Genomic DNA, 15,480 nt, shown 5'->3' on the forward strand with positions numbered 1-15,480 from the left:
TGCACTTTTTCCTCCATATCTCAACAGTAACTCGAGGTATCATCATGAAACTTACATATTTATGCATGTTCAACCTAACAGTGATTCTCTTTGGAACTGTGAAGTCAATTAAAGGTCAAAGGCCAGGTTTAGATAATGCTATTTTACCATTTGATACTGAAATTATACTTTTTCTCAATACCTAGAAAATTACTCAATGCATAAACTTATAAAAGGGTCAAAAGTCAAGTAAAAATCATCAGTTCCCCAAATACCTGCACTCTGACGTTTTAATCATTCATCCAATTCAACCTAGTTCTAGGAAAGTGAACATTCAGCACATTTTGTGGCAAACCTGTCATTTTAATATTTTGCCAATTGTGTGAAACTGTCATCACACATTGTCAAGACATTGTACTATAGACCTATTAGGAGAACCATGCATTATGGCGGAGGCATATCAGTCACCGTAGCGATATTTCTAGTTTCTACATCCTTTTAGATCTGCTGCCATTATTTCATCCTTTCACTGAGAATATATGTATGTCTTTATGAGAGTAAATTTTGATTTCTGTTAATATTGCTTGTTTAAAAGTCCCATCAAAATGAAAAAATCAAAACAAAACAAAACAAAACTGACTATTTGTATAGGCCTATAGTTCTATCTTTCTGTACAGGTGACTCCAGTTATAATGATGTCCTCTGGACAGGCAGTTTCTGTTTTTTTTTTTCTTGCTTTTTTCATTCTAAACGTCAATTTGTTTCATAGTCAAACAGCAATATATATATTTGTTCTTGCTTTTTCCATTCTAAACACCAATTTGTTTCCTAGTCAAACAGCAATATATATATATATATATATATATATATATATATATATGAAGAGTTTGTTTGCAAAAAACCGATAAGTCCGTTTTTGAAGATTTTGAAGTACGGTCTCTGTCATACAGTACAAAATAATACCTTTTGAATGATACATTGGTCACTACATACAAAGGTACATTTTTGATGTTATGGTCAAAAGAAACAACAATTTTCTTATTATTCTCTATATTTTTCTTGTCCTTTAATCGCAAATATCTCCATTTGGCAAATATGGACTTATCGGTTTTTGCAAACAAACTCTTCTTATATTATATATATTGCTGTTTGACTATGAAACAAATTGACGTTTAGAATGGAAAAAGCAAGAACAAAGATATATATTGCTATATCTAAATGTCAATTTGTTTCACAGTCAAACAGCAATATATATACATGTATATATATACTATATATATTGCTGTTTGACTCTGAAACAAATTGACGTTTAGAATGAAAAAAGCAAGAACAAAAACAGACACTGCCCGTCCAGAGGACATCATTATAACTGGAGTCAACTGTACAGAAAGATAGAACTATATAGGCCCACAAATAGTCAGTTTTGTTTTGTTTTGTTGTACAGTGTATATATATATATACACCTCTGTGTGTGTGTATATATATATATATATATGTACAACTGTACATACATGTATATACAAATGTATATAATACACACATAATGTATTAATATTTAGGGACCTGAATTTTACCATGGAACTTCATTATAACAAGTTTATGACATTATGACTGCGAGATTAAGAATGAATATACATGTATTCCAGCATTTCCAATCATATCATTGATCTTGGCTTTAATACAATTTCATGGTTCGGAATGAACTCATCAAGTCTGAACAAGGCGCTACATTGGTTGAAAATCAGATAAAGAAACAAGTGATTCTCAGTAAAGAAGCAATTATACAATGCATTTATATAAATATGTATACTGTATACATACTGTACATACATAGGCCTACATACATACATGTACATATAATGTATAGGTGACTCCTCTTATACAGTGTGTCCCAGAAAAAAGAAATGAAGCCATGATTCATTGCAACTTTTTGCTACAAAAATCATAAATATGCTTTATGATATAAAAATGAATGGAAAGCTAAGCTTCTCTTCTTTCATTTGATGCACAACTCAATGTTCACAAGTCATGCATGATTGAGTTAAAATAAAGGACAGTGGCACTATCAAATTTTAATTTGCATGCACAAATTGCGAGTTCTTTAAGTGAGTTTTCAAGACCGTTTCGGCAATCTTTTGCAAAAAAAGAAATTTCCATGTATATGACAGCTCATGCGTTAAAACTGATTATCAGCTTAGAAATTTCCTTGTATATGACAGCTCATGCATAAAAAATGATTACAGTATCAGGTGCTAGAGAAAACATAATTCGAAAAAAATGCTCCAAATTTACCCAGATAGATGGACAGTGTGATAAACAAGGAGCCATTCAGCTCTTCTGACTTGGCAGACAATGCCTTCATGCTTCGGTGAATTTACATGAGAGTGGGGGTGAAAGCTGAATGCTTGTTTTTTAAATATGTATCTGTCAAATAGGTTGAAATGGAAGCATGCTTTCATGCAACTTTTTCTTGAGCATATGTCATTCATATTTTATGCATAAGGTCTCATATCAAATAATAAAGTATGGATATTATAGTTATTAATTTTTTTGTGTTCAAAAAGATAATGATAAAAGTCTGAAAAACTCATTACAATTTGTAATTTGCATGTGCAAAGAAAAATTTGGTTGCACCGCTGTTCATTGTTCTAACTCAGTCATATGTCAACTATGAACACTGAGTTAGGCAACAAATGAAAGAAGAGACATGTATCTTTCCATTGATGTGCATCTCTCGAAGCAAATATATGATTTTGATAGCAAAAAGTTGCAGTGAAACTCAGTTTCATTTTTTTTCTGGGACACACTGAACAAGGTAACGAAGTCCTTTGCACCATCAGTTTTCTTTTGTTACAATGTAATGTTGCTATAGACGAACAGTAAAGTATGGAAAGAAGTGGATTATGGTCAGCTGAGAACCCGAAGGGAGCAATCCTGTTCTAAGATTCGAGCCTAAATCAAAATGAAACAATAAGATTTCATGAAATAAAAAGTTTATTTAATCAAAAGTAGTTAGATTTATCAGCATTGTTCCAAATATAGGGTAAAACAGAGCCCTTGTGGTTTAAATCTTCAGCATTTTACTGAAGAAAAAAAAATTGAAATTGACACCATATGTAGAGTATATCTACAACATGATACCAATAATTCAATACCCCACCCCTGGGGGGGGGGGGGATTCAGTAATATATAAGAAATATTATTGATTATAATATAAATTACATTATTGATTGATATCATCAATATGAACTGGAGGAATCTGATAATTTTTCTTACATCCATAACAGTAATGTCAGTCAATGTCTACAATTGTCTGCTCAGCCACATACAAGTTTTCTTTTTTTGACATGCTATGGCTACCATTCGTCCATGTCCATGGCCCTAATAAGCTTTGAGCCAGCTCTCCCATGTTCTCTGTTGAATTGTTTGTCCCTGACACGAGCATCGAGATAACCCTGTAACAGGTCCTGGTCTTCAGGTCCCAGAGGGGGCCTATTGTCAGTCTCCTCACAAGTACTTCCCTGTCTCTTCCTCTTCTTCCTCAACTTGACCTTTGACCCTTTGCGCTGAAGCATCTGAGACTTCCAACCGTCTGCTTCCAGGTCAAGCGACCTTTGCGAATTATCTTCAGAAGGTGTGGTGCCAACCATTGGAGAGTGTCCCCTGAAATGTCGACTTAGGCGTGGCATTGAGTCCGACGTCATTCTTTGGCTCACCCGTGAAGTGACTGTCCCAGATTCCTTCGCAGGCTTCCCTCTTCCATGGGATAGTAGTGTCGGGGTCAAGGCACTATCTACTGAAGATATGGGACTATCATCCATGTATGAGCTCGCTCGTCTTCTTTCACTATCTTCATCACGATAGAGGCGGATTGCTGGAAAGGAGACGGCTGATATGACTGCTTTTGGTGCCACATCTAAAAATCCGAGCTGGTTACCAGTGGATGAATCTGAGAGAACAGGGTCAAAGGGTCAGATACACAGAAAATAGAGACAATTGGTCAGGAGCAGTACAACATTGTCATGCACACATACAGTAATTACTCTCTACCTATAGTGAGAGTAATTACTGAGAAAAATTGTGTGAATATAACAGCAAACTGAAGACATGTTAGATGCAAACTGAGAATGAACTCATCCAAGGAGACAAAAATAATTGTGCCAAATGAACGAAGTCACTCAAGCATAGGGCATCATTTTAAACATCACAAAAACAATGCTATTGCTACTCATGTTGGGGAAATTTTGTGCTGGTTGATCCTTTATAACTTACATCCTATCAAACTGAATTGAGAGAACAGGGTCAAAGGTTTGTATTTTGTTTGACGACATAAAGTCGATTACAGGTTTATATCACAAGAACAGTGATGGCAGAGAAGACAAAAATAACATCGAAAATAACTTTTCATTGTGGAGAATACTCTTCATGCCAGAAATGTATCGAAACAGCAAAAGAAAAAACCGGTTTGAATACCAGCTATATGCAAGTGGGGCAGAACCATTTGCCAAGAATGGTTGTAGGGTTACACCAACTGATGAGACTGGAAGAATAAGAAGCCACTGCCAACGATACTGGCAGAGGTATCCATGGAACTACAAGGTACTGGAGGCAGATGGGTTAATGAGTCTTTGCATGGACTAATGAGATGAATAAACAAGGAAAAGTAGAAATTACGCGGTGCGCAACATATGTCCCCGCCGGAAGTAGCATTTAGTGGCAAAATGTACAATATAGGTAAAAAATCAAGGTCAAAGAAGTCAAAGGTCAAAATTCTGTGTAGAAGTTTTGAAGCCCTCACCTAGTGCCATCACATAAAGCAAACGGAATCGAAATCGGGTTAGAAATGGCGAAGGAGTAGCATTTTGTAGCCAATGTACAATATAGGTCAAAAATGAAGGTCAAAGAAATCAACGGTCAAAATTCTGTGTAGAAGTTCTGAAGCCCTCACCTAGTGCCATCACATAAAGCAAACGGAATCGAAATCGGGTTAGAAATGGCGAAGTAGTAGCATTTTGTAGCAAAATGTACAATATAGGTAAAAAATCAAGGTCAAAGGTCAAAGAAGTCAAAGGTCAAAATTCTGTGTAGAAGTTTTGAAGCCTTCCCCTAGTGCCATCACATAAAGCAAACGGAATCGAAATCGGGTTAGAAATGGCGAAGGAGTAGCATTTTGTAGCAAAATGTACAATACAGGTCAAAAATCAAGGTCAAAGGTCAAAGAAGTCAAAGGTCAAAATTCTGTGTAGAAGTTTTGAAGCCCTCACCTAGTGCCATCACATAAAGCAAACGGAATCGAAATCGGGTTAGAAATGGCGAAGGAGTAGCATTTTGAAGCAAAATGTACAATACAGGTCAAAAATCAAGGTCAAAGGTCAAAGAAGTCAAAGGTCAAAATTCTGTGTAGAGGTTTTGAAGCCCTCACCTAGTGCCATCACATAAAGCAAACGGAATCGAAATCGGGTTAGAAATGGCGAAGTAGTAGCATTTTGAAGCAAAATGTACAACATAGGTCAAAGGTCAAGGTCAAAGGTCACAACTGAAATTTTGTGAAGAAGTTTCAAAGCTCCCATGTAGTGCTATCATATAAAGCAAACAGAATCAAAATTGGCTCATAAATGACAGAGAAGTAGCAAATTGAACATTTTGATCACGGACGGACGCACAGACGGACGGACGTACGGACGACCTCACGGTGATATACTTGTGTGTCTACCCCTTTGTTCTCCCTTTTGTTAAAATAGACACACAAGCAAAAATTTTAGCCACACAAGCCTGACGGAATAAAGGCCATCTATTGTGTACTATTGTTCTCCTAGCCACACAAGCATACTCTCGTTAGCACGCACAGACGGACGGACGGACACACGGACACACACATGTACGGAGCCCGTTTCATAGTCCCCTGCTCGAACTCGTTCGGCGGGGACAATAATTGAATGAGAATGTACGAATAAAGACTTCACAACATTCTAAAATCCATATGGCTTACAGAACTTGCTTGTCCGTGGGTTCCTCTGAGGGAGCCGAAATCCCTGCCTGATCCTCGTACTTTTCTCCTTGATCCAGCTCTGGATTATCCCAGAAGCCCACCCAACATTTTCTACAGGATGGGAGAAGACATCAACGCCCTGCACTTTGGCCTCAGCATCGTCTAGTTGAGACAGCCCCATGTCACGGTTCAGTTCCCTGATGCCGTGCTTCTGTGGAAATGTAGAGTAAAGGTTGTCAGTCTTGGCAGAAAATTGTGTTGTGTTTAAGATCATTAGGTCGATTGAAGGTTTATCACAAGAACTACCAGACTTGTGATGGCAGAGAAGACAACAAAAATAACTTTTCATTTTGAAGAATACTCTTAATGGCAGAATGATAATGCAGTGTCAATCTAAAGCAAGAGTTTGAAGGTCAGAATTGTTTGAAAGGGAAAGTTATTGGGACAAGTGTATCAACATATCTGTGGAAGTTTGAATGTGTTTAGTGAAGTTTAAATAAGCTCAAGAAATATCCAGAAAATATTCTCAAAGGGCAACTTGTCATTGCAGTCTAAATTAGACATCAAGATATATACATATGACAATTGATGTGGCTACTACATATTCCTTGTTTCTTTTCTAAACAAAACATTTATCATATCACAAATCCCAGAAGAAATCAACATCAGAATAAACCATTTTGGTACCGTAACTGTAAAAGTGGAAATTTTCTCGCAACCCGAAACTAGCGCGAAAATAAAAGCAAGCAAATATTTTTGCTTGCCATATGTTCCAGTAGTTGATGTCTTGATCCCGCGGAATAAAAAACATGCGAAACTCTTCTTACCCCGCCGAGCGCTAAAGATTAGTCGCGCGAAAATATCCACTTTTACAGCATGCCATATTTGTATGATGTTGCTTTACTCAATGTACATCTTGATAGTGAGAGCAAAATATCAAATTCTTTCCTATTCTTAGGGCTTTTTCCTCCATTTCAACATTATCATGTAGTTCAGTGCGCAAAGTCCAAAGATCTTATCAGCCATTACAATGTTAAAACGGTGCCTTTATCAAGGGAAGGGATGAAACGGGCAAACCATGAGGTGGGAAACGGATGACAACATACAGAGAAGCAGCATCCAGTTACATCCAATGCACGGAGGTTGGTAAACACCCTGAGGTAGCGTATGATGCGTTCTGTGATGGCCGGATTACCTGAAGGCACAAGAGAGATTCATGATTTCAAAGAAAGAATCACAGGGGGTTAGGAAACCCCTTTGAACATATTTGGGTATGAGAAGTACAACATGCAACATGAAGGGCATGATTGTTGCCAGTTTTGGGATTGAGACTCTGCACAAATTTCTCCGACACAGTTTACATTTGGAAATAAAAGGTGTTTAAGCCTTAGTGTGATTGTTCGCTGGATGGCATACACACTGGCATTTTTTTCATTACAGACTGGCAGATGTCTGGGAAATAATTGTCAATGAACAGAGATTACCTAATATTACCCAAATCCCCATTATGTAACTTTGGCCTTCGTGTCAGACTGAGGCACATTGCTACACATGAGTTGGCTTGCAAACCTTCAACTAGGTCAAGTTGAATGGATTATTGATTGCTGATGAACAAGTTTGACAGGTTACGGAAACTTTCGGGAAACAACAAGTTTTAAACTGTATATATATTTATCTAAAACATATGATGAACACTTATTCACTGCATGATTCTGTAACTTACACAGGCTTTGCACAAGATTCTGCAGTTTTGCAAAGGCAAATGTGCTTTAAACAGTATCAACTCAACTCAATTCAATTCAATTCAATTCTATTCTATTTAACATCTCTTTAAAAGTTAATGACACCACAAACCATAACCACACACAAACAAGGGCATTGCCCCCTCCCCCTACAAAAAAGAAAAGAAAAAAAACCCAAACACTATAACCCACAAATCAGCAAAATCTAATAAATGCAATGGATGGATAATGGATACATTTTCTGCCAATATGATGATTCTCCAAAACATATTTTTCAACTTCAGAGTTTAATTACACGGTTAAGTAGCATTGTACAGATAAACCGTCCATACAAATTCAAGTTGTTCCTTTGCAACAGATATAAACCTATCATACCTGAGAGGTCAAGGACTCGAAGTTCTCTTGGTCCATTGTTCATGAGACGGAGGGGCGTGGTCATTTTCTGCATCACATGATCACTCATTCCATTCCTACTGAGTCCAAGTCTCTGCAGACTACGTGATGAAAATAAATGCACATTCAGGACAAGAACTGAAATACAACCAGATGAGCCATTCTCATGGCTTGTCTTGAATTGTGTCATACATGTAATTTCATGTTAATTAGCTTGCCAATATTGGAGAATTTACCTCATAATTCTCATACTATTATTAGCAAATTACTGGTGATATGCAAAGCACTGACGTATGGTGTAAAAAAAAAAAATGTTTTGTTGTTGTTGCTGTTGTTATTTTGTTTTGTTTTTGTTTTCAAAATACACCACAATGCCTGAACAGATAATGTGGCACTGTGAGAGTCACCTCATTTGTGTATTTCTCACACACTATCACATACTGTGGACTCCCATTCACATGAAGTCCTCAGGACTGGCTGTTATATTGAAATTTCGTTATACCTGAGCAAATAAACGATAAAAACATAAAGCAGACAATTTTGCCACCTGAATGTTTACTTTGTTAAAGAAATTTTGTTATAACAGTGTTTATTATAACAGGAGGGCACTGCATTCTGTAGTAATCTGTGGCTTGGGTGTTTGCCCTACTGTTTGGATTGCTCCTTGTTTGAACATAAAGTCAATGCAAAGTTGAAACAGGCCTGAAATGATGGCTTTGTAAATAGTCTTTTACTTTCTGGAATGCCAGCTTATGACAGGCTGATTCAACTGACTACAGTTTGAAATCAGATAATGGGAATTGGGTTTCATGGATACAGTGGGTCTGATACCACTATTTCTCACATTGACATAAAACATATTAACATGGGATGGAAGCCTCCTGTAGATGTTCAAGGACAAGTCCACCTTCATATACATGAGGCTTGAGAGAATGCAGCAATAGCAGTATAATACATCAGTGAAAGTTTGAGGAAAATTGAACAATCTGTTCGAAAATTACGATTTGTGGAAATTTCAGTGCCGCAATCGTTGGATGAGAAGACTACTCCAGCTTGTGATGTCACATGCGTTAACGATAATAAGGAATTAAAGAATAAAGAAAATTCAACATATTTTCACTTTTCTCGCATAATAATAGAGCACTTGACTTGCCTCTTTCAGAAGGCAGGAGGAATAATATTACCCTTAACATAAGTCAGTAGCGAGTTGAGGGAATGTGTATTTAAAAAAAAAAAAAGACATTTTGTGAAATTCTCTTTATATTTTCCTTATCTTCACCATTCTATTCATGTGACTTCATACACTGCAGTAGTCTTCTCTTCCAGCAGTGACTGTCCAGAGACTTCAAAAATTCATAACTTTTGAACAGATTGTCCAATTTTCCTCAAACTTTCACTGATGCGTTCTACTGATATTGCTGCACTCTCTCAATCCTTGTGTATATAAAAGGTGGACTTGTCCTTTAACCCTACCTAGGCATGTTCCCTAGATGAGGCCATATTTCATGCTCCTCTCCAAGACCGCATCCCGCCAGCTCCATCTCGGTCAGGTGGGAGAAGACCATCACCTCCTCCAGGTATTCCTCCAGCATCAGATGACTTCCCTCCATCGTCATGGATGACAACACCTTCATGAACAACATCAATATTTTCTGCCAAGGTTAAAGGCATTGGAGTTTCACTTAATACTGCCATTTTGGTGTTCAGAAGGATTTTTCTTCCAACTTCATACCAGTACTCTATCTACCTGTTAGATAAGAACTTCTGATGGACATTGAACATTAGGCTTCACGCTAAGGTAATTCTGCCTTGGTGCCACTGTCCTACTACATGATACTGAAAGTGCAATCGCTCTTTTCTTTAAAATGAAAATACAACTTTATTGCAATAAATTTTCAGTTCACAACTAGAAGTGTCCATTGCAGCGCAATGCGATTGTATCCCCCGGCACTAGCAGCAGCTTTTGCTCCATCTTCACGTTTGAGCGAGGGACAAAGATCTCCTCCCCTGCTGAATATTGTGAAGACTAGGCGCAGCTTCACAAAACAATATTTATGCATAGATTAGAGTATAATGCATCTGTATACAAAATTCAAAAGTACAATGTACTATCTGAAGATATGTCACCCGCATGCAGAGTGGCTACAGGATAGCCGCTAATGCTCCAGTCACACTATAGTCGCTCACACAATGCTCTGCCTCTGGTGTTGCATCGTAAAAAGTGTAATTTTTTGACCCTATAAAAGACGGAACACTGGGAGCAGCACATTCAAAATCTATAGGCTTGAGGTATACGATCATGATAAACCTCCATACCATATTTGAACAAAATCCATTAACAAATGTAGCCTATGGAGTACGCACAAACCATCCATCAACAATATGACCTTTAACCCTATGATAGAATGGAGTCATTCATATTACTGTCAGGATTCATTAAATTTGGCAACAAATACGACAAACGCCAGACAACTTCAGAAGCAATATGAAGGACAAACGAGTGCAGAAAAAAGGGCCACAAATGATTCTGTACGTATACAAAGTTCAAATCAATTAATTAAAATTCTCCTTTTTTATCTATAAGCCTTCTGACTAGCAAATATCATGCAAAGTATTTGATCTACCAATCTAGTTTCAGAAATGACTGCACTACCAAAGGCTCTACCAAAGGGTCATCCCAGATAAAGACTTATAACATAGAGACATAACCTAATCGAGGGTCCAATAGCCAATCCCAGTTTCAAACTTACCTCACAACCATAAGCTTCCACAAACAGCTTCAGACCCTGCAGTCGGTGGTGCTTGCTGAGGAAGATGGCCTGCTCTTCTGCGGCTTGAAAGAGCTGCTTGCCAACAATGTCTGGAAAACCGACCAGTGACTCCACTCTCTCAAGACGTCGGGCCACAAAGTTGACGGTCTGCTCAAAGAGTGACCGGGGACTAAAGCAGGTTTGACCAACAGCGTAGCTCTCGACAAGTACAAATGGAGATATTTGTGGCAGCATTGAATCAAGGTCTCCATGACTGTAGCGAGATGAACCATCAAGCCCAGGAGGAGATCGCAACTTGCCATTCTCATGGACATAAAAGATACCTGGGTCATTGAAGGCTTCGACAGCCTCCGACGGAAAGGGTTCAAAGGCCATCTTGGACAGTCTATCTTGTGCTCACTTCGTTTTCTTCATTTGCCATCTCTGTCAGACCAAAAGTATATGGAGCAAGAAACGTAAGACAGATAAAAGAATGAAAATTAGTTCATGAGGATCAAATAATTGCACAAGTAGAAGATAGCATATATGGAGCTATTAAAGAATGATCTACTGATTTTATGCTGGGTTGATGCTCATATTGCCATAATAAAAATAATTCTGGCAAGAATTCCATAAAATTGAATTAAAATGTACCCCTGCTAAACTTGAAAAAGTAAATAATCAAGTGATATGCCATGCATATTAATATGATTAGATTTAGGTGCTTTAGGGTTTAATATAGGGTGAGAGTTTAGGATTACCGGTATAGGGTTATAGAGTTAGAGCAACATTGCATGATGTCAGTGTCCTAGCTAGGGTAACATTGATGTCAGTGTCCTAGGGCAATGCTGCCCCTGCCCCTGGAGTCCTACAGCCAACTTATATGGGGGGGGGGGGGGGGTAACCCCGGGACGCTCCTTAAGTACACAGTAATTCGCGTTCGGGCTGGTCGCAGTTGGGGGGGGGGGTTACATATGGAACTCCTTCCCTTTCTTTCAAGAATATAAGTGATGGGATTGGCGCTAGTGACTAGTGACACTAGAGTAGTGTACTTTCTCACCTCCTTGACATTTACCCAGTATGATCTCTTATTAACTCATAGTCTTAACAACACGCACAAACGCACTCTAAATATCCAACACACTCGACTCTGCTCTGTGTGTGACTGTGAGACCCACTATACACAATCACTATTGTAGTCAGTACGCAGTACCACTCGTACCAGGTCCAGGATCTACAACATTACAAGCCGCTGTGTGCTTCACACAGCGCCAGCGGTCGCGGTCTGGTCAGGCTACATACTATAAACGAACGTTAGTAGACGATTAGTTCACACTTGCCGATGTTATCATATCCACTATGGGAAAGACTTCCATATGTGTGAAAGTGGGTTAAAAAAATATGCCACTTACCGGAATTGGGAAAGCCCATAAATGACATAGGCAGGTGAACACAACTCGTGAGTGTATACTATCGTACTCCCACGCATTCGACCAGTCTGTGTGTGGGGCTATGTGCTAGCTGTCAGTGATTTTTGATCGCGCGGCGAGGGAATCTCCCTTCCAAATTTGCCGCACTAAATGTGTATGCTGACACTAGATGGCGCACTTGATGTTACAGTCAAGTCGGGCTAGCATAGCATGCATGCGATATGATCCGATCTCCGGCCGAAGCCATTTGCGTTTCACTTTCCAACATGTCGTCGGCCAGACCAAACGCCACCGGCCTCGAAGGCCCGCTGAGCAAATGGACGAACGTCATGAAAGGATGGCAATATCGCTGGTTTGTCCTAGACCAGCAAACTGGCCTCTTGTCATATTACACAGTAAGTTCTGTCTCCAGTGTAAATTTGTCGTTTCGTTAACGATAACACTAACAGCAAGAGAGGGTTCTGTTGCACCCCAGCCGCCAGTCAATCGTTGCATTCACTTTTTACATTAGAAATCTACTGACACTTTCTTGCTAACCTGTACCGTATTGAATTAACATTGCTAGTGTTGTGAGTGGAGTCACTGACCAGACGACTCAGTGAGAATGTGTCTCCAAGTGAGCCTGTAAACTGTAAAGTGTAATTCCACATTCCCCAGGGCCCAGTGTGAGGTTTGTGATGCTAATTTATACTACAATACAAAGTCAGAAAAGAACGCTTATGCAAAGGTAGGTGTGGAGTGGGTTGTGAAGAATGAACACGCAATGAAGAAAACCAAACTGGGATTAGTAAAATTAATCTAGTTTGAGCATGTCGAGCAGTCGAGAGTCCAAAATACCGCAGTGGTGTGGTACAAAATTGTATGAAAACTAACGTTAGGATCTAGAAAGTGAACGAGAAATTCAATCAGTGGCCAAGTCACAAACATTGAACCTTGACTGGATAATCCCTGCAGCAGCTTGTGGAAACTAAACTTGGATGGACTGTGCGATGGCGACACTGGCTGACAGTGCTTTTTTTAGTACAGTACTTTCACTATTTGATTCAGTGAAACATTTTTGTGGTGCTAATGTACTTGCATATATATATATATCTCAAGTTCCACCAAACCAAATTGCACCAAAATCATAGGATATACTCAATGCCATGGTTTATTTCTTCCAATCTCTCACTTATAAATTCAAACCAAATTGGTCATTGAGAAGTGTCAAAATCAACGTCAACTTTCGTGACGTTCCTCAAAAACAGAATCGTTCTTCGTGAGTGATCATGCTATACACTGCCAGCACAATCTGAAGCTGAAGTTAGCTGTCTGACATTATGCGACTGGACTCGATGCGGAAACTGAAAATCAATGTGCAATGATCATGGCCAGTCGCGGTTATTGAGGAGAAATGCATGCGTCTGTGTGTCTGTCTGTATATATGCGTAGTCTTGTGCAATCTAGGAATGGCATTTCTCATCTGACATAATTGAACTTGTCCTAAGTCATTTTGTACATGTAATTTTTGCTCCCAGTCACTTTAATTTCTGAAAGAGTTGTCACATGTATAATATTAGGCAGCTATCTTCAGTTTCAGATTGTGCAAGCATATAATGCCGCAATTGCTCGCAAAGAGTGAGTTGTTTTGAGTGATGTTGCAAAAGTCAATGTTGAAATCACCTCACACCCCCCCCCCCCCCCCCCCCCCCCTTCCCATTGCTATACTCCATGAAGGCTGTAATCAGCTAGATTTCTCTTGGCTTGTTATGCATCAGATTCACTTTGATTTCTACATAAATGTAAGTGAAAGCAAACAGATTGGATGAAGTTTCACAGTCAGACATGAAATGTAAACGTCTTTAGGCTTAAAGTAAATTTTGTGAGTATGAGCGCCTTGAGCACCTTTGAATTGATATGTTGGCATTATAAATATCTAGATATCATTGTTATTAGACTTTAATCATTTTACTGATTAAGAGTGATAGTGCTCTCCTTTATGTAGATGAGGTCATGTGACACCACCTCATAAATTTGCATATGAATGTAGCTTGTACATTCTGAGCTGAGGTATGGATTGGATGATCATATGTAAGGATGTGTGAGGTTTGATTTCTTCTTTTGTCTTTAATGATAAATTCAAACATTGTTGGGGTATAACATAACCTATTTTTACCCCTCTCTGCTGGGGCCCTTGGGTATGATGGGGATGGTATCATGCTATCAAAGCTCATTACAGTGTGTACTATACTCCTGCTTTGGAAATATTCATTTTCTCTCAGGGTATACTCAAATATGGCATGATATGGGCTTAAAATGCTATTTGAAATGATAACCCCACAGGTATTACCCAACACACTATTAGAAGGAATTTGTTTCCGAACTAGTATAGGACTTGTGCTCAGTAAGTTATTGAAATATTCATTGCGACATAACATTTTTCCAATCTGTGTGGCTCAATAAAAGTGAACTTAATTCTTCATCTTGAAGAGATGATCCCTTTTGATAGCAGCTTTCATAGTAACCTCAAGTGGGAGAGTAGGTGCAGTAACATTCATTAGTATGAATAGAAATAAGAATGACGGTGCCAGAATGTAAGAGTTGGGTAGTATGTTTACAGTGTAAGCAAACATGATACTCATCACCATCACTGTAATTGGAATAGTATGTTTTTGTATGTAATCTTTCCATTTTTTGAGCGCAAAGGGACATTATCACTTTGTGTTATTCACTGCATTGTATAAGCACTGTCAATTATTGTTAATATTACTATGCAAGTAAAAATCCATGATACCATGGTTACAGCATTTCAGTTCTTGTTGGGGGAGGATGCAGCTGTCACAGACTTGTGAAACATACTAATGTTAGGATGTGGTAAAGCATGCATTATAGGATAGATGATTCCAAGACCATATTGACTGTAGATGGAAAGGAAATTATATGGGTTGATTTGTGGCTTCTGATATCTGAGGTCATGATCATGTCTGCCAATGTATGGTGCAGGGGTGATGAGGGTGGTACCGGTGTATAATAAGCCATTTCGGAGTTCCGCTTCGAGCATATTAAAGCAGAAAAAGATCATCTGTACCAGCAAAGCATGTTGGTTTTTAAATTCACTGAGATAAGCATCTGTGATGTACAATGTAATGATTATGCAAGTGATCCTTATAAGTGGTGCTTGCAAGCACATCCACCTGGCAACAATTACAAGCAGTATC

General features: G+C 38.6%; 2 protein-coding genes across 2 annotated transcripts in view; one reads left to right on the top strand and one right to left on the bottom strand.

The window, feature by feature from the left end:
* Window positions 1–3,335: 3,335 nt before the first annotated feature.
* On the bottom strand, window positions 3,336–11,372 carry LOC139719429 (leucine-rich repeat-containing protein 42-like). Its single transcript, XM_071630843.1, has 6 exons — window positions 10,854–11,372; window positions 9,577–9,731; window positions 8,086–8,204; window positions 7,075–7,163; window positions 5,969–6,179; window positions 3,336–3,928 (listed from the first exon to the last, which is right to left on the bottom strand). Exons 1-6 carry the CDS (start codon window positions 11,247–11,249, stop codon window positions 3,336–3,338), a joined length of 1,563 nt encoding a protein of 520 aa, XP_071486944.1. The 5' UTR covers window positions 11,250–11,372.
* A 1,177-nt stretch (window positions 11,373–12,549) lies between these two features.
* LOC139719408 (oxysterol-binding protein-related protein 9-like) overlaps window positions 12,550–15,480 on the top strand; it is an 86,985-nt gene continuing 84,054 nt past the window's right edge. The window contains exon 1 of the mRNA XM_071630825.1: window positions 12,550–12,678. Coding sequence (XP_071486926.1) covers window positions 12,550–12,678 — 129 coding nt within the window. The remainder of the gene's footprint in view (window positions 12,679–15,480) is intronic.

This window comes from Diadema antillarum, unplaced genomic scaffold (assembly GCF_040938485.1).
Source record: "Diadema antillarum isolate AM-2024a unplaced genomic scaffold, OU_Dant_1.0 scf00000110, whole genome shotgun sequence".
NCBI lineage: Eukaryota > Metazoa > Echinodermata > Echinoidea > Diadematoida > Diadematidae > Diadema > Diadema antillarum.